We start from the raw sequence: 20,201 nt of genomic DNA, 5'->3' as shown, positions 1-20,201 counted from the left end.
ATATATATATTTACATATACTTACATCATACTTTATTAACATATTTTAAGTATATTTAAAATGATCTAAATTGGAACCATTTTAAATAGATTTAATGCATTGAATGTCAATTTTATTTGTATTTGATTAGCATTTAAAACTTGTTAGGGCTAGGGGTTTCGCTAGCGGAACTCGACAACATCCGCTGAAAACATCCTCTGAATCCCCTCGACAACATCCGCTGAAAAGGTAGAGCGGGAAATACATTTTTTTTTTGTTGAAATATTTAACTTTCATACATTTACAAGTACAATACACCAAATTAAAGCTTAACTTCTTGTTAATCTACCCATAGTGTCCGATTTCAATAAGGCTTCACAGCAAAAGCACACCATATGATTATGTTAGGTCAGAGCCGAGTCACAAAAACACATACAGCCATTTTCCAGCCAAAGGGATGAGTCACAAGCAGAAATAGAGATAAAATTAATCACTAACCTTTGATGATCTTCATCAGATGGCACTCATAGGACTTCATGTTACACAATATATGTATGTTTTGTTCGATAAAGTTCATATTTATATCCAAAAATCTCAGTTTACATTGGCGTGTTATGTTCAGTAATGTTGTGCTTCGAAAACATCCGGCGAATTTGCAGAAAGCTACATTAATTTACAGAAATACTCATCATAAACTTTGATAAGATACAAGTGTTATGCACAGCATTATAGATATACTTCTCCTTAACCTCTCTGGCCCACCCGCAACGCAACCGCACCCCCTGCCAACAATAAATGCAAATGCGCTACGCCAAATGCTAATAGCACTCGTTAAAACTCAAACGTTCATTAAAATTCACATGCAGGGTATTCAAGCTACACTCGTTGTGAATCTAGCCAACGAGTCAGATTTGTAAAATGCTTTTCGGCGAAAGCATGAGTAGCTATTATCTGATAGCAGGCAACACCCCGAAATACCGGAAGGGGACGTAAACGAAGGAATTCGCGTAACCGGCGCTACACAAAACGCAGAAATAAAATATAAAACATTCATTACCTTTGACGAGATTCTTTGTTGGCACTCCTATATGTCCCATAAACATCACAATTGGGTACTTTTTTCGATTAAATCGGTCCTTGTGTACCCAAAATGTCCATTTATGAAGACCGTCAGATCCAGGAAAAACACATTTTTTAAACGCGACGTTATTTTTTAAAATTAAAAAAGTTGCCTATAAACTTTGACAAAACACTTCAAACTACTTCTGTAATCCAACTTTAGGTATTACTAAACGTTAATAAACGATCAAATTGATCACGGAGCGATCTGTATTCAATAGGCACAAGTTTGGGAAACGTAGCCAACTTTTCCGGTTCCATTGTTTACAGCTGTGGACTTGACAACCGGATGTGGCTATTACTCAGATGACCAACGATTTAGTTGAATCGAAATCACAACACTGGCGACATCGTGTGGAAGCTATAGGAACTGTATTCTCAGCCTTAAGCATTTTTCCTTCCAACGTGTGGAAGCTATAGGAACTGTATTCTCAGCCTTAAGTATTTTTCCTTCCAATAGACAATACATGGACTGGCGGATTGATTTTTTCTCTGTCGATTTAGTGGCCAGGTTTTCTGGCGATTTTGACCACGGAACTCGTTCTGTTATAGTCACAGACACCATTGAACCAGTTCTAGAAACTTCAGAGTGTTTTCTATGCACACATACTAATCATATGCATATACTATATTCCTGGCATGAGTAGCAGGACGTTGAAATGTTGCGCAATTTTTAACAGAATGTTGAAAAAAGTAGCCCGATCTCTAAGAGATTTTAATGCAACCGCTGTGTCAGATTTAAAAAAATCTTTACGGAAAAAGCAAACCATGCAATAATCTGAGTACAGCGCTCAGACACAAAAACAAGCCATACAGATACCCACCATGTTGTGGAGTCAGTAAAAGTCAGAAATAGTGTTATAAATATTAACTTACCTTTGATGATCTTCATCAGAATGCACTCCCAGGAATCCTAGTTCCACAATAAATGTTTATTTTGTTTGATGAAGTCCATAATTTATGTCCAAAAACCTCTTTTTGTTAGCGCGTGTAGTTCACAAATCCAAACTCACGAGGCGTGGGCAAGTCCAGGCGAAAGTTCAGATGAAAAGTTCAAAAAGTTTATTAAAGTTCATAGAAACATGTCAAACGATGTATTGAATCAATCTTTAGGATGTTTTTAACATACATTTTCAATGATGTTCCGACCTGAGAATTCCTTTGTCTTTAGAAATGCAATGGAATGCAGGTCGCTCTAACAGGCGTGCGCGTGATCAGCTCATTGCATTCTGCCAGACCTCTGGTTGAAACAGCTCTCATTTCCCCCTTCACAGTAGAAGCCTCAAACAAGGTTCTAAAGACTGTTGACATCTAGTGGAAGCCGTATGAAGTGCAATATGACCCCATAGACACTGTATATTCGATAGGCAATGACTTGAAAAACTACAAACCTCAGATTTCCCACTTCCTGGTTGGATTTGTCTCAGGTTTTCACCTGCCATATGAGTTCTGTTATACTCACAGACATCTTTCAAACAGTTTTAGAAACTTCAGAGTGTTTTCTATCCAGGTCTACTAATAATATGCATATATTAGCTTCTGGGCCTGAGTTAGAAGGCAGTTTACTCTGGGCACGCTTTTCATCCGAACGTGAAAATGCGGCCCCCTATCACAAACAGTATATTAAATACACTTACAATTATCTAAATTGGGGGAGGGGGGGTGTGCACTTAATTACAGTCTTAGTATATTAGATAAAGAGAAAAACAAGTATACTTTGAATTAACCATTTTATGTACAGTGCAAAAGTTTTAGGCAGGTGTGAAAAAATGCTGTAAAGTAAGAATGCCTTCAATAGACATGTTAATAGATTATATTTAACAGAGGACAAAAGACAAATCTAAATCAAATCCATATTTGGTGTAACCACCCTTTGCCTTCAAAATAGCGTCAATTCTTGTAGGTACACTTGTGTGGCCGATGTGAAATGGCTAGCTAGTTAGCAGTACCTAGGTCGCTCCTCTTTTCAGTTTTCAGCAGCAAGCGACTGGCACATTAATCAACATCAATATTGCAATAACGCAACATTAGCCAACAGCTCATTTGCACCCATGGTCCCAGGGCAGGCAAGGGCAAGTACACAGCCGCAATCCAAATATTAAAACAATGCAAAATACAAACACATTACATCCATTAATATGTCAATCTAACAAGAAGTTGTTTGCAATAAAAACACTATCATCAACTGTTGTCTTAAATATGAGGAGCCACAGATAACTCATGTGTACAGGTTTGGATAGATTTGAGCCATGTTTTCAATTTAAATGTAAAAGTATAATAATCAGTGCAGCTTCTCAAGTCCATTGGCTTTGCATTCCAGTATAATGCAGCTCTAACAGAGAAGTCCGATTGACTGAATCTGCTATGTCGAAAAGGGACAACACAATCCCCTCTAGTTACTGCCCTTGATATCCTGAAGGTGACAAGCATCTACATACCACTTACAGCTATCCAGACTGAATAAATTATGTCTGTGAATGAAAATGGTGGTAACTGTTTGGTTCGTTATCAAAAAATCTTGTTTGTTTGTATAGTGATTCAATTGGTTTCAGAATAGAAGCTCCTGCTTGTGACCAGCACCAGGCAATATCTCAGATGTGAGAAGATCATAGCATGTATATATAGTTTGGCGGCCTCTAGAGCAAGGTAAGGTCTTATAAACCTAAAGTTGGACAATACAAACTTGACCGTGTTAACCACCTCCTTCAAATGTTTCTTTAAATGTCAAGTTGGAGTCCAAAATGACGACCGAAATACCTGAAGTTAGACACAACTTTAGATTCTCCCCATTAACAAGAACAGCTCATTGGGAAGAACAGTCTTGTCAATATTTAAATTGCAGGCAAGAATCAGTCATCCATTTAGAAATGTGTACCTTAGTGTCTGTTAACTTACACATAGTAGGTTGACTGGTACGATTAATGTGGCTCATTTTAAGTGGTTTCAGAGTCCCGCAATATGAGCTACTATGCTAATATTTGTTTAATCACTTCACAGATGTGTTCTGTGGGTGTCACTGAGTAAACTAAATAAACAAACATGATTCAACCTTTATTTAACTAGGCAAGTCAGTTAAAGAACAAATTCTTATTTACAATGACAAGCTACCAAAATGCAAAAGGCCTCCTGCGGGGACTGGGGCCTGGGATTAAAAATAAAAAATAAATACAATATAAATATATTAGACAAAACACACATCACAACAAGAGAGACAACACAACACTACATAAAGAGAGACCTAAGACAACAACATAGAAAGGCAGCAACACACGACAACACAACATGGCATGAGCACAACATGGTAGCAGCAAAAACATGGTACATACATTATTGGGCACAGACAACAGCACAAAGGGCAAGAAGGTAGAGACAACAATACATCACACAAAGCAGCCACAACTGTCAGTAAGAGTGTCCATGATTGAGTCATTGAATTGAAGAGATAACACTGTCCAGTTTGAGTGTTTGTTGCAGCTCGTTCCAATCGCTAGCTGCAGCGAACTGAAAAGTGGAACGACCAGGGATGTGTGTGCATTGGGGACCTTTAACAGAATGTGACTGGCAGAACGGGTGTTGTATGTGGAGGATGAGGGATGCAGTAGATATCTCAGATAAGGGGGGAGTGAAGCATAAGAGGGTTTTATAAATAAGCATCAACCAATGGGTCTTGTGACGGGTATACAGAGATGACCAGTTTACAGAGGAGTATAGAGTGCAGTGATGTGTCCCATAAGGAGCATTGGTGGCAAATCTGATGGCCGAATGGTAAAGAACATCTACCCGCTCGAGAGCTTCCTTACCTGCTGATCTATAAATTATGTTTCCGTAATCTAGTATTGGTAGGATGGTCATCTGAATCAGGGTTAGTTTGGCAGCTGGGGTGAAAGTGGAGCGATTACGATAGAGGAAACCAAGTCTATATTTAACTTTAGCCTGCATCTTTGATATGTGCTGAGAGAAGGACAGTACACTGTCTAGCCATACTCCCTAATACTTGTATGAGGTGACTAATTCAAGCTCTAAACCCTCAGAGGTAGTAATAACACCTGTGCGAGGAGGGGCATTCTTCTTACCAAACCACATGATCTTTGTTTTGGAGGTGTTCAGAACAAGGTTAAGGGTAGAGAAACCATGTTTCACAAGGTAGTTATACTGCATCAGCAAGGTCTCTCCCAGGTAGAAATGTCAAGGCAGACAGGGGTTTCCAGTTGTGCTGTCCAAGCTCTTTTGAAGAAGCACAAATATGGATTTTGGCCGACATTCTTCAAACAAGCACACTCACCGGCCACTATTTGTTTACAATACCGCGGTGGTAATAAGCCACTATTTCTTCCCCGAATGGAAAAAAGTCTGTGTGAGCATTTGAAATAAGATTAGGATCAAACGAGACGGATCAATAATGTTAGCTACCAGTAGGCAGTCCAACATTCTCCCCGACGTGCAACCATCCCAGAGGTAGGGGAGAAAGGATGGTAAATCCTGCTTTGAGAGACCCTACTGCTAATGCCTGCCTGACACATCCCAAGCAAAAGCATGCTGAAGCGACAAAGTCGATATTCATGTTTATAAACACAGCTACGGTTATTCTTATTTGTGGTTGTAAACATTATGAGGTTAATTATATGAGGAGGGAAGGGCGTTACATTTATTTTACTATACAAGAATATTTTTTTTACATTGGGGAGGGGGGGTGCATTTTTGGGAGGGGGGTGCACAATCTGTATAATCATCAACTTGATTAAGTAAAATATGAGATATTCGGTCAATCGCTGTTGGTTTATCGAGCAAGTTTAGCAACTTTGGTCATTTGACTTTTGTTTTGACTGTCGTTCCATGATTCGACAACGCTATAGCCTGCTCGGGGGAAACTCAGTGTCGAGATAGCCTAAGCCTACTGCTGAAATGCGCTGAATTAATTGATGCACATGATAATGCTTGGAATTTATGAACGGTCTGTTTCGCAATTCACCTTATCATATTTGCCGATCAAAGTTACTCAATCATTACTAAATATCAGTTTCGTTTGCTGTGAAATCTTCACATCGTGGCGCAGCGACAGTCTTATTTTCAGTGGTGGAGAAAGTACCCAATTATCATACTTGAGTAAAAGTAAAGATACCTTAATAGACAATGACTCAAGTAAAAGTGAAAGTCACCCAGTCAAACACTACTTGAGTAAAAGTCTTTAAAGTATTTGTTTTTAAATATACTTACTCCAATTTGCATACCGCACTAACAGATCCACAGACGATGCAATCTCTATTGCACTCCACACTGCCCTTTCCCACCTGGACAAAAGGAACCTCTAAGTGAGAATGCTATTCGTTGACTACAGCTTAGCGTTCAACATCATAGTGCCCTCAAAGCTCATCACTAAGTTATGGACCCTGGGACTAAACTGTAGTGGAGCAGGTTGAGAGCTTCAAGTTCCTTGGTGTCCACATCACCAACAAACTAACATGGTTTGTTTGCACAACAAGACAGTCGTGAAGAGGGCACAACAAAACCTATTCCGCCTCAGAAGACTGAAAATATTTGGCATGGGTCTTCAGATCCTCAGAAGGTTCTACAGCTGCACCATCGAGAGCATCCTGACTGGTTGCATCACTGCCTGGTATTGCAACTGCTCGGCCTCCGACCGCAAGGCACTACAGAGGGTAGTGTAAACAGCCCAGTACATCACTGGGGCCAAGCTTCCTGTCATCCAGGACCTCTATACCAGGCAGTGTCAGAGGAAGGCCCCAAAAAATTGTCAAAGACTCGAGCCACCCCAGTCATAGACTGTACTCTCTGCTACCGCACGGCAAGCGGTACCGGAGTACCAAGTCTAGGTCCAAGAGGCTTCTAAACAGCTTCTACCCCCAAGCCATATGACTACTGAACATCTAATCAAATGGCTTCCCAGACGATTTGCATTGCCCCCCTCTTTTACACCACTGCTACTCTGTTATTATCTATGCATAGTCACTTCAATAATAATAATAATACCTTACATGTACATGTTACCTCGACTAACCGATGCCTCTGCCTGCACATTGACTCTGTACCGGTACCCCCTGTATATAGTCTCGCTATTGTTATTTTACTGTTGCTCTTTAATTACTTGATATTTTTATTTCTTATTTGTATTTTTAAACTACATTGCTTGTTAGGGGCTTGTAAGTAGGCATTTCACTGTGAGGTTGTGTTCGGTACATGTGACTAATAACATTTGATTTGATTTTGATTTGAAGATTCAAAATTAAATGTAACTGCTAAAATATCAAAAGTTAAAGTATAAATAATTTCACATTCCTTATATTAATCAAACCATTTACATTTACAGATAGCCAGGGACAACATTTACAAATGATTAGTTTGAGTTTAGTGAGTCCGCCAGATCAGAGGCAGTAGAGATGACCAGGGATATTCTCTTGATAAGAATGTGAATTGGACCATTTTCCTGTCCCGCTAAGCATTCAAAATGTAACGAGTACTTTGGGTTGTCAGGGAAATTGCATGGAGTAAAAAGTACATTATTTTCTTTAGGAATGTAGTGAAGTAAAAGTTGTCAAAAATATAAATAGTAAAGTACAGACCCCAAAAACCTACATAAGTAGCACTTTAATTTTACTTAAGTACTTTACACCACTGCTTATTTTGGGAGAACCCTGGCAGTGACCATATCTTGGTATTAAACCCTTTAAATGGGTACTTCTGATTTTTGTGGTATTTCCCAGGATTCTCGGGATAAATATGAATTGTTCCCGGTATTGAAACGTGGTAGAATTTCCGGAAAATATGAATCCCTAATAAACACAACCTACTTGACCCAGTTTGAGGGCAAAGTGCTTGGCTTGAACAAAGCCATCCTGCACAGCATCAACTGCTGTGGTATGGAAACACTGCTTCAAACCTCGGTCCTATAATAGCTTGTTTTAGTCTACCATAAACATAAGGGTCGACACATTTGAATAAAAAAATTGAAATAGATAAACCTTATTGGTCATGATATTCATCATGTTATGAAGGGAGAGTAAGGGTGAATTCAAAAGCAGTGATAAACACATTTGGGAGATTTTGAAGGAGGGATGTCTTAGTCTTTGTGTATTTGTTTGTGTCCAGCATCTAATGAGACCAAGAGGAAAATGTACAGCTCCATCCCGGTGGTAGTGGGCGCCCTGCTGTTCCTGCAGCACTGCATCCTTAACAAGATCCCCACCTTGCAGAAGGAGGGTGGTTGAGCATGTGGATGTTATCACACGACCCAAGGTACACTGGCTGGCACTCCTTTTACATCAGGCTTAAGCTCAGTGGGCTAACGCGGTCTTGAGGCATGTTGAAGATCAGGGTTTTGATACCCAGTCTGTTATACAGGGAGTATAAAAGACAATATGGTTTAAGTTTCAGTGTGCCACACACTCTGCAAGCAGTAGTGATTAATGGCCGCTTTGCGTTTTCCAGGACATGAACCCTTGCCTGGTCTTGTGGAGGGGGGGGGCTCGGCGCTGGCCTGCCTGGACACCACCCAGGAGATGTGGATCCACCAGAGTGCTAACGCTTTGGGGTGCACATGCTCAGGGCCGCGTCCATCTGGTGAACCTCAGAGAAGAGAACCCACCAGAACAGAGGAAGAAGCCAGTTACCTTGATGACAGTAGAACTCTGGCAAATGTAACACTCATTGAGAAAGACATTGCCAGACACAAGATGATGCAAATGCTTAACCTGGGCGATGACCCTCGTAGGCTTCAAACATCTCTCCCTTGGTACTTTATATTGAGCTCTCTTAAGACATGTACAGCATGTGTCTCTTTTGAACAGTTTAACGTAGTGATGGATTAGATCTAATTTTGTTCCGAGTTTCTATTTTGGTATTTGTGTGGATGTTTATTTTAAATTAAAGCTAAGTTTATTTCTGAAAAAAGTTTTATTTTTACAGAGAATATGAAGGTGCCAATACATTTTGTAGATACGAGGCATACTTAACTTAAAATGATATCAACTGTGGTACCTTTCCTATAGCGCAATTAGCTAAGACGTTGTCAAGCGGGTGGTCACGTGTGTTCGCGAGGCAGCGGATCTGAGACTGAGTACTGGTAAGGACTTGTGAAAGAAGCGAACCTGTGAACCTATATTTATCATGCCCCTAGTAAATTACATTTCAACATATCATTGCTCTTAACATTCTTTAAAAAAAGGACAGGTGTACAGCACAGGACTTTATTTAACAGTGGGATACAAAAAATATTACAGCTTCGGAGAGGGATGTGATATGATTCACAAGGGGACAAGAAGAGGAGGGGTCAGAAACAGGAAGCTGCCGTATCGGCCGCCCTGGACCCTACGTGTAGGAATTCCCAGAGGAGCGTCAGGAGTCTGTGGTGAGCAGAGGCAGCTGTAGAGGATGGGGGGGCTGGCACACATGCACGTCATTGCAGCCTAAATTAGGCTACATGTCTGCAGCCGGTGTGCCACAGCCCACGCCTACACAAAAATGTGTAGGCGTTTACCTATGGAGAGGAACAGAGAAGACGAAACAATGTAGTTATGTTCTACACTACCACATATTCGCAGTAATATATTACCAGCTACAATAGTTATTTACAACATTAACAATGTACACTGTATTTCTGCTCAATTTGATGCCATTTTAAAATGGACAAAAAAAAAAGTGCTTTTCTCTCAAAAACCAAAAGAACATTTGTAAGTGACCCCAAACTTTTAAAATCAGTAGTGTACATGTAGAGGTAAAGTGACTATGAATAGATAATAAACAGAGTAGCAGCAGTGTAAAAGAGGGGTCTGGGTAGCCCTTTGATTAGCGGTTCAGGAGTCTTATGGCTTAAAAAGATATTCTCTTGAAAAATAGAAAAGCGGCGATAGTACTGTTTGTCCATTTTGAGACGCTTCCTGAAAATAGTCAGAATTCATCTAAGATGCATTGTAAACTCAGGACCCTGTCTTTCAAAGATATGTTTTTTTTACTAATTAACTTCATAGATTCAAACCCTTCATTGTAAAGGGTTTAAACACTCTTTCCCATGCATGTTCAATAAACAATAAACAATTAATGAACATGCACCTGTGGAAAGGTCATTAAGACACTAACAGCTTACAGTGAGTAGGCAATTAAGGTCACAGTTATGAAAACTCAGGACACTAAAAAGAGGCCTTTCTACTGACTCTGAAAAACACCAATAGAAAGATGCCCGGGGTCCCTGCTCATCTGCGTGAACATGCCTGAGGCATGAGGACTGCAGATGTGGCCAGGGCAATAAATTGCAATGTCCGTACTGTGAGACGCCTAAGATGGCGCTACAAGGAGACAGGACAGACAGCTGATCATCCTAGCAGTGGCAGACCACAAATAACTACACCTGCACAGGATCGGTACATCCGAACATCACACCTGCGGGACAGGTACAGAATGGCAACAACAACTGCCCAAGTTAAACCAGGAACGTACAATCCCTCCATCAGTGCTGGACTGAGGGCTTGTATAGTCCTGTTGTAAGGCAGGTCTTCACCAGACATGCAATCTCCATAGACAAACATTGGCAGTAGAATGGGCTTACTGAAAAGCTGAGTTACTTTCAACGTGGCAACGTCATAGGATGCCGCCTTTCCAACAAGTGTGTTCGCCAAATTTCTGCCCTGCTAGAACTGCACCGGTCAACTGTTATTGTGAAGTGGAATCGTCTAGGAGCACCAACGGCTCAGCCGTGAAGTGGTAGGCCACAAGCTCACAGAAATGGGACCGCCGTGTGCTGAAGCACATTAAAAAAAAAACCTTACCGGAGTCCCAAATGAACAAAAATGTCACAAAATGGCATCATAATATACAGTGCATTCGGAAAGTATTCAGACCCCTTGACTTTTTCCACAGTTACATTACAGCCTTATTCTAAAATGAATTAAAACTGTTTTTGTTCCTCAATCAATCAACACAATACCCCATAATGATAAAGCAAAAACAGGTTATACATTTTTGCAGGTTTATAAAAAAAACTAACAAATATCACATTTACAAAAATATTCAGACCCATTACTCACTACTTTGTTCAAGCACCTTTGGCAGCGATTACAGCCTTGTTTCTTCTTGGGTATGACTCTACAAGCTTGGCACAACTGTATTTGGGGAGTTTCTCCCATTCTTCTCTGCAGATCCTCTAAAGCTCTGAGTTGGATGGGGAATGTCGCTGCACATATATTTAATGTCTCTCCAGAGATGTTCGATAAGATTCAAGTCCGGGCTCTGGCTCGGCCACTAAATGACATTCAGAGATTTGTCCCGAAGTCACTCCTGTGTGGTCTTGGCTGTGTGCTTAGGGTCGTTGTCTTGTCAGAAGGTGAACCTTAGCCCCAGTCTGAGGTCCTGAGTGCTCTGGAGCAGGTTATCATCAAGGATTTCTCTGTACTTTGCCCCATTCATCTTTCACTTGATCCTGACGAGTCTCCCTGTCACTGCCACTGAAAACCATCCCCACAGCAAGATGCTGCCACCAGCATACTTCACCGTAGGGATAGTGCCAGGTTTCCTTCAGACGTGACACTTGGCATTCAGGCCAAAGAGTTCAGTCTTGGTTTCATCAGACCAGAGAATCTTGTTTCTCAAAGTCTGCATCTTTAGGTGCCTTTTGGCAAATTCAAAGCGGGCTGTCATGTGCCTTTAACTGAGGTGTGGCTTCCATCTGGTCACTCTACCATAAAGTTCAGATTGGTAGAGTGCTGCAGAGATGGTTGTCCTTCTGGAAGGTTCTCCCATCTCCACAGAGAAACTCTGGTGCTCTGTCATAGTGTCCATCGGGTTCTTGGTCACTTCCCTGACCAAGGCCCTTCTCCCCTGATTGTTCAGTTTGGCCGGGCAGACAGCTCTATGAAGAGTCTAGGTGGTTTCAAAGACCTTCAATTTAAGAATGGAGGCAAGTGTTCTTGTGGACCTTTAACGCTGCAGAAATGTTTTGGTAACCTTCCCCAAATCTTTGCCTCGACACAATCCTGTCTCAGAGCTCTACAGACAATTCCTTCGACCTCATGGCTTGGTTTTTGCTATGACATGCACTGTCAACTGTGGGACCATATATAGACAGGCGTGTGCCTTTGCAAATATATGTCCAATCAATTTAATTTACCACTGGTGGCTCCAATCAAGTTGTAGAAACACCTCAAGGATAATCAATGGAAACAGAATGCACCTGAGCCCAATTTTGAGTCTCATAGCAAAGGGCCTGAACTTATGTAAAGTTATGATTTTTTTTTCTAAATATATAAATTAGCAAAAATGTCTAAACCAGTTTTCGCCTTGTCATTAGGGTGTATTGTGTTTAGATCGAGGAGGAACATTTTATATTAAGGCTGTAACGTAACAAAACGTAGAAAAAGTCAAGGGGTCTGAATACTTTCCAAATGCACAAACTCTTCCGACTGGGAAGCATGCGGACACCTTTCTGATAACTGTGGCCGGTATCACCATATCTCCCTCACCTTCCTCATCCTCCTCCCCCCATGGGAGGGGCGCTGGGCCCCCCACCGTGGTTTATCCTCCCCATCCGCCTCCGGCCACCAGGGGGTCCAGGGGGGCTGGTGGAAGAGAGAAGACAGCCATGGGAATGTTAGAACACCGGAAACACTTGTCCACTGTCAAAATGAAATCAGTCAACCCTTACTCTGCATCAACATGAGAAACTGCTCCACCATTTCCTGGTTGCTAGAACTCTAACAGTGTGCCTAATTTCAGTGTACGTGACCAAATAAGCTACTATAGTGTAGAGAATCACTGTACCATATAAACAGCTGTGAAGTACAGTACCAGTCAAATTGACACCTACTCCTTCAAGGGTTTTTCTTTATTTTGACTCATTTCTACATTGCAGAATAATAGTGAAGATAAACTATGAAATAATACATTTGGAATCATGTAGTAACCAAAAACAAAAGTGTAAAACAAATCAAAAATGATATTACATATGAGATTTTTCAAAGTAGCCACCCTTTGCCCTGACGACAGCTTTGCACTCTCTTGGCATTCCCTCAACCAGCTTCATGAGGTAGTCATCTGGAATGCATTTCAATTAACAGGTGTGCCTTGTTAAAAGTTAATTTGGGGAATTTGTTTCCTTCCTAATGCATTTGAGCCAATCAGTTGTGTTGTGACAAGGTAGGGATGGTATACAGAAGATAGCCCTATTTGGTAAAAGACAAAGTTCATATTATGACAAGAACAGCTCAAATAAGAAAAGAGAAACGACAGTCCATCATTACTTTAATACATGAAGGTCAGTCAGTCCGGAAAATGTAATTAACTTTGAATGTTTCTCCAAGTGCAGTCGCAAAACCCATCAAGCGCTATGATGAAACTGACTCTCATGAGGACCGCCACAGGAAAGGAAGACTCAGAAGTTACCTCTGCTGCAGGGGATAAGTTCATTAGAGTTACCAGCCTCAGAAATTACAGCCCAAATAAATTCTTTACAGAGTTCAAGTAACAGACACATCAACTGTTCAGTTGAGACTGAATGAATCAGGCCTTCATGGTGGAATTTCTGTAAAGACATAACTACTAACGGACACCAATAATAAGAAGAGACTTGCTTTGGCTAAGAAACACGAACAATGGACATTAGACCGGTGGAAATCTGTCCTTTGGTCTGATGAGTCCAAATGTGAGATTTGTTTCCAATCGCCGTGTCTTTGTGAGACGCAGAGTTGGTGAACGCATGATCTCCACATGAGTGGTTCCCACCGTTAAGCATGGAGGTGTGATGGTATGCGGGTGCTTTTCTGGTGACACTGTGATTTATTTAGAATTCAAGGCACAATTAACCAGCATGGCTACCATAGCATTCTGCAGCAACACGCCCATCCCTTCTGGATTGCGCTTAGTGGGACTATCATTTGTTTTTCAACAGGACAATGACCCAACAAACCTCCAGGCTATGTAAGTGTTCTTTGACCAAGTAGGAAAGTGATGGAGTGCTGCATCAGATGACCTGGCATCCACAATCACACAACCGCAACCGAATTGGGATGGTTTGGGATGAGTTGGACTGCAAAGTGAAGGAAAAGCAGCCAACAAGTGCTCAGCATGTGGGAATGAACTCCTTCAAGACTGTTGGAAAAGCATTCCTCATTATGCTGGTTGAGAGAATGCCAAGAGTGTGCAAAGCTGCCATCAAGGCAAAGGGTGGCTACTTTGAAGAATATTAAATATATTTTGATTTGTTCAACACTTCTTTGGTTACTACATGATTCCATATGTGTTATTTCATAGTTTTGATGTCTTCACTATTATTCTACAATGTAGAAAATAGTAAAAATAAAGAAACCCTTGAGTACGTGTGCCCAAACTTTTGACTGGTATTGTATATTTTCAATTACTAAATATATTGTTGTTTCAGTTGTTTGAAGATGGTGTACAAAACAAAACAGAAAGTTAAATAAAAAAAATACAAAAAAACTCACGAACGGGAAGCATAGAAATAGCACACATAGAAAATATCTACTGCTTCTTTGACGCTTTTAAGTAGAATTTTTGGTCAGGTCGCCCAAAAAGTTACATATTGCCACTAATTATTTCTAAAGTCATTCATCTTAACCATTACAAAGCCCTAGTCTTGCACTAGGAGTGTTTTGAGATTGCCACGTCAGCCTGACATGAGGGGAAAGTAGACTACCTCTCTGTTTGGACCCTAGGGACTTACCCTCTGCCATCACTGTAGCCTGCAGAGGACGAGCCAGAGTTACCCCTCTTTGTCAGATCTGGCTGGACCAGGGATTGGAAACTGAAAAAAAAAATCAAAGCAGATGATTATCTCTGTATACAAGGCCTATAATTGACTTTCTAATGATAATCTTCACAGCAACATGCAATGCTCGTGCCATGCAAATGCACAGAGGCCTCTGTGTTGACTGCTGACTTACAACAAGCCAATGAACTCCACAGCACCCCAGAAGAGATCAGTGAGGAACGACATTCGCCATGGAGACTGGCTTCTGTTGTCCAGGACCTGACCTGATGAGAGAGGAAACACTTGTTAGTGATGATCCAAACTATAACACCTGGAACTAGCCTCTTGGTCCATAAGCCAGTGTGACTAGCATTGGCAGGTGCTAATTTCAGGCCCAGCATTAAACAACAGAGGCTTTATCTATTTCACTAACATTACATAACTACAAATCAATAGGAGACTGGAGAGACACACACAAAAGAAGCCTAACTAGCTAGCTATATAGCCAGGCTCAATAGAATGATCCAATGTCCACTCTACAGCCCATAGCTAAAGAGCTAAAACAGACTCAAATAACTTTCAACCTGCCATATTTAGCTGCAGTCTATCGTAGATGTTTGTTGTCGTAGTTAATGTTAGCTACTTAGCATCATTTCGCATTTCCAGCGAAAGGTGCAGACAGCGTGAGCTCGCAGAGACGAATTACTACGATGTGTATGTTAATTAGCGACTTTAATGAAACAATAAACACATACATTGCAACAATATTAATAAACCACTAACCATTCGCCACGTACACCATTTTTACAGCTCCCAACTACTGTTGTTCGCTGCTACATTTCCGCATCCGGTGTATACGTCACTACGTCAAATGAACCCGCCCAGCTGTAAATTGAGGCTGCCTGATTAGGCAGGCCTATTCTCCTTCCACTTTTTAGGGTAAATTCAGTTTGTCCTAAATGTCTCTTCTGCGGTGTATATTTTGTGTCAGACTATGATACCTTCTATCACTCACTTTTGAAGTTGCTTTCTCACTTTGCAGCACCGTCTATAAATTCACCTTTGAGCACCTAGGCTAGCAGACGCTTGCATTGTCTTGCCAAATGAATACTGTGTTGTTACACAACGAGCTCCAAGTCACCTACTTACAGGTGATACATTTGCATTTGTACAAAAGGTTGTAGATGTTAGGCTGCTTAAAACAACGTCAGGAAAGGCTTTCGTGTTGTAATTTGAAAAGGGTTGGATGTTTCTCACGTTCCCATACCCATAGGTGAAGTATTGTATTAATTTATTGAAAGCAATATATGACCACCAGATGGCAGTCCATACCTATGCTTATGATTTATTTTACTATCAATGTCTGCCCTATGCTACCCACTGCAAAGTAAAGAGGCTACTTGGTGACTTGAAAAAATGTCTCTTCTGCGGATAGACAGCCATCATATAAATCCATGTTTAACTCTCTTCTCATTATTACCTTTCTGATGAACTTTGGTGCCTTTTCAATCTTCCAAGAGATTCACATTATTACACACTTTTTCATTCTCTTCCTCCTCTCACACAAAACACAGACCACACCATCTCTATGAATGTCTTCTTATTCCTACAAACAGACACCATCATTGTGCTCGGCTGATTGCGCAATACGGTTTGGGACTCATTGGTAGAAAAAGGAAGCGAGTGATTCAGAGAGGGGCGAAGAAAGCGATAGTACCACAAACTTCCATTTGGTTACCAGCAGGGTGGAAAAGACTGTGTTTTGTCCTGCGATGATGAGCCCCCATGAAACACATTCGGGCCAGTGTAGCTGCTGACTGGTGAATTCGCCAGCATGTGGGTGTCGTGTGAGGTCATCACAGAGCACTGGGTGTCGGAGACAATGGAGGAGCAAAGTGTGGGGGAAGCCAGTGCCGCTCTTCTCTGTCCTGGTAATGTTGTACGTGGGCAGGGGGGACAGTCAAGGGGACAGAGTTGCTGGGTGTTTTCTATCAGGAGCACAAAGAGCCATTGAAGTGGGTTTGTTCTGCTACTTCCCCTCTCCGGCCTCACACAGACCAGAGCCCTCCTCTATGGACCCTGGGCCTGGTCCTCTATGTTCAAACAGATAGGTCCACACAGAGTAGCAGCTGCATGGACTACAGCCCTGGCTGTGAAGTGCGATGTTTGAATCTGGTGTTATAAATCCGGTGCTACTTTAGACATTGAAGCCCCTTGTGTTGGGGTTCCCAATGGGTTACCTGTAGGGCATTTTTCGAAAGGATTAGGTAATACTGCTCAGGAATTTAGAAAGTCCCTATCACTGGTTTTATACCCCAAAAAGCAAACGTCTCTGAGCTGTTCAGCATCTCCCATCCTCTGCACCCCTGCCTGCCTGGCACCCTACTCCTCCTACCACCCGCCAGATCTCTTACAGACAGTGGATGAGAAAGGGAGGGGTGGACAGTGCAAGATGGGTGGGTGGGGGGTTTCAAAAGGCCGTGGCTTAACCCGCAGTGCCCTGCTCATTCTGTCCCGTCCCCCAGCGCTCTTTCTGTCTTTCATTCCTTTTGTATTTTTCTTTGTCTTCTCTTCTTCCCCCAGAGAGAACATTATATTCGTGCGCAGTGATGTTCATGAGCCTACGAACACAAAGCTAACAACAGCCCATTTTGACCATCTCTCTTTTGGATTCATTCTTTCACTCTTCAAGGTTGTCGGGAACAAACGTCGTCGTTCGTGTAACGAGACAGTCCGCGGCCGGGCTTTGTCAGAGCCCTCTGCGGTGTGACCTTCCACAGTGCAGCTCTTACTGCCTCTGCCTCTTTGTCATGTGGTGATGAATTGCAACAGCAGGCCGGTGGGTTTGTCTCTGTAGTCCATTCTATGACGAACAACAGAGTCCAGGGAGACTGCTTACGTCTTTGTGGCTGAAAACAGGTGGATCTGTTGTCATCAGTGGAATAATACGGGATTGTAAAAGATTGGATGAATCATTTAGAATACTTCCTGGAGGTGGTGGGTGGGGAGACAAACAGGAAATGGAGGGAAGGAAGAAACGTAGGGATGGGTTGGGATTGTGTGTGTGTGTGTGTGTATTATCCATTTTTTTACACAAGACAAGAGGAGGTGTGGGGGCAATCTTCAGAAGAGCGCCTGTCCTGAAGATCCATCAGAAAAGCAGGGGAATGATCAGAAACATATTTGTTCTCACTCCCTGTGAGAGTGTTCTGAACCCTGTCCCATGCCACAGTTAAACCCAGCATAGCCGTTTCGGTATCATCTTTCACACACGTTGTTCCCCAGTGGTTGTTCCCGTTTCTCGGTCCATTTGGCAAGGCATCTTTGTTTTGTCATGTTGATTTACCCCTCTCTCAAGCTGGGATTTGGGTTCCAGTTGTACCAGTGCCATTTTGGGTTGGTAATGTTTTGCCCTTTCTTTCTTGGCTCTCTTTCTGCCAAGCTGTAAAACATCCCAAGTTGACAGTTTACAATTGACACATGTTTTTCCCGTTGCTATGTTTGTCCAGGTTGCCATGATGCATTTCTGTAGATATGAATCATACACCTGTTCATTGGGGGTGTTCCAGACGTTATCAATGGTTACAGTGTTTACTTCCACTGCATTCCTGCTCTTGAATTGACCTGTAGATGTGCTGATTGTACATGAGGGCGTGACATTCCCTGGATTACTTCATGTTTAGAGGGTTCTGGAGTTGTTGATAAGGGTGAATATTTAGTTACTGGAGGTCTTAGTGCCACATGTCACCTCTTCACCCTCCCTTACAAATCACATGGTTGAACGGCGTGCTACAGGGGTGTGTATCGCTGACCGTGCCAGGCGTGTCTGTCTGTCGACAGGCCTTATGAATTCCACTTCCCTGATCAAATGAATAATTGACAAACCACATTTCTGGTTGCTAGGGTTACTTTTGGCTTCAGGTGATAAATTGACCTGTGCTGTGATAGGGCTGGAGGAAGGGCGGGGCTTCGGCATAGCTTGGTGGATAGGTTTTGTGTAGGATTTTTGGGGGGCAGGGAAAATCCTGCTCTCAACACACCGGAGGTCAACACTTCAACACTCCAATCACTTGAGCCAGGTGAGGTGTTTCTCCTGGGGAAAACAGGGGCGGGGGAGAAGAGGGGAGAAGAGGAGGGAGAGTAGTCAAAAGGAGCTTCTGTCAGAGGTTAAATATAGGAGGTAGAATGGGCTCTGTTTTTCCCTTGGGACCACTCGGTGCCCCTGTGTGGTAAAACTACAGAGTACTTATACAGTATCTGTGGGATTGACGGAGTGACAAGACAGAGTAATCAATCACTACAGGCACCTTTCATCTCTGTCGCCGATCTTACTTCCTGTGTGTGTGTGTGTGTGTGTGTCTGTGTGTGTGTCTGTGTGTCTCTGTGTGTGTGTGTGAGAGAGATAACGAGGGACACAGAGAAGTCCTGAGGGACAAAGAGAAAGAAACGTGTCCCTCCCCTAATGTAGGTATGCAAGAGTGCAAGTGCAAGAATGCAAAGAGTGCAAGATTGCATGCATTACAGTATAACATACAGGTAACTGCCAAAATAAAGGAAACACTTTAGTAAATGGGGGATACAAAGTATATTGAAAGCAGGTGTTCCACACAGTTGTGGTTCCTGAGTTAATTAAACAATTAACAACCCATCATGCTTATGTATAAAAATGCTGGTCAGGCCATTATTTTGGCTACCATGACTAATTATTTTTTACATTTAACTAGGCTAGTCAGTTAAGAACAAATTCGTATTTAAAATGACAGTCTACCATGGAGCAGTGCTTTGTTCAGGGGCAGAACAACATATTTTTTTACCTTGTCAGCACAGGGATTTGATCTAGCAACCTTTCAGTTACTGGCCCAACGCTCTGACCACTAGGCTACCTGCCGCCCCGATATGATAACATTGTCCCCATCAACAGGGTCACTGAATGGTTTGCTGAGCATGGAAACGATGTAAACCATATGCCATGGCCGTGTCTGTAACCAAATCTCAACCCAATTGAACACTTATGGGAGATTCTGGAGCAGCGCCTGAGACAGCGTTTTCCACCACCATCAACAAAACACCAAAATGATGGTCTGTCTCATGGATGAAGGGTGTCGCATCCCTCCAATAGAGTTCCAGATACTTGTAGAATCTATGTCAAGGTGCATTGAAGCTGTTCTGGCTCGTGGTGGACCAGCACCCCATTAAGACAGTCTATGTTGGTGTTTCCTTTAGTTGTCAGTTACCTGTATGAGGGTGTGTTTAATATGTACAATGCATAATTCATTCAATAAAGGACGCTCTTTCATTAGTCAAACCAATCAGAGGAGTGATGCCATCTATGCACATCCCCAGAAACTGGAAAGTGCTCTCTCTCATATATATATATATATATATACACTACCGT

General features: G+C 42.0%; 1 protein-coding gene across 1 annotated transcript; it reads right to left on the bottom strand.

Moving 5' to 3' along the window:
* Nucleotides 1-12,559: 12,559 nt before the first annotated feature.
* On the bottom strand, nt 12,560-15,675 carry selenok (selenoprotein K). Its single transcript, XM_064923311.1, has 4 exons — nt 15,590-15,675; nt 15,000-15,090; nt 14,780-14,860; nt 12,560-12,659 (listed from the first exon to the last, which is right to left on the bottom strand). Exons 1-4 carry the CDS (start codon nt 15,606-15,608, stop codon nt 12,560-12,562), a joined length of 291 nt encoding a protein of 96 aa, XP_064779383.1. The 5' UTR covers nt 15,609-15,675.
* Nucleotides 15,676-20,201: the final 4,526 nt, after the last annotated feature.

Source organism: Oncorhynchus masou, chromosome 18, assembly GCF_036934945.1.
Source record: "Oncorhynchus masou masou isolate Uvic2021 chromosome 18, UVic_Omas_1.1, whole genome shotgun sequence".
NCBI lineage: Eukaryota > Metazoa > Chordata > Actinopteri > Salmoniformes > Salmonidae > Oncorhynchus > Oncorhynchus masou.
This window is presented reverse-complemented; position numbering and strand designations above follow the sequence as displayed.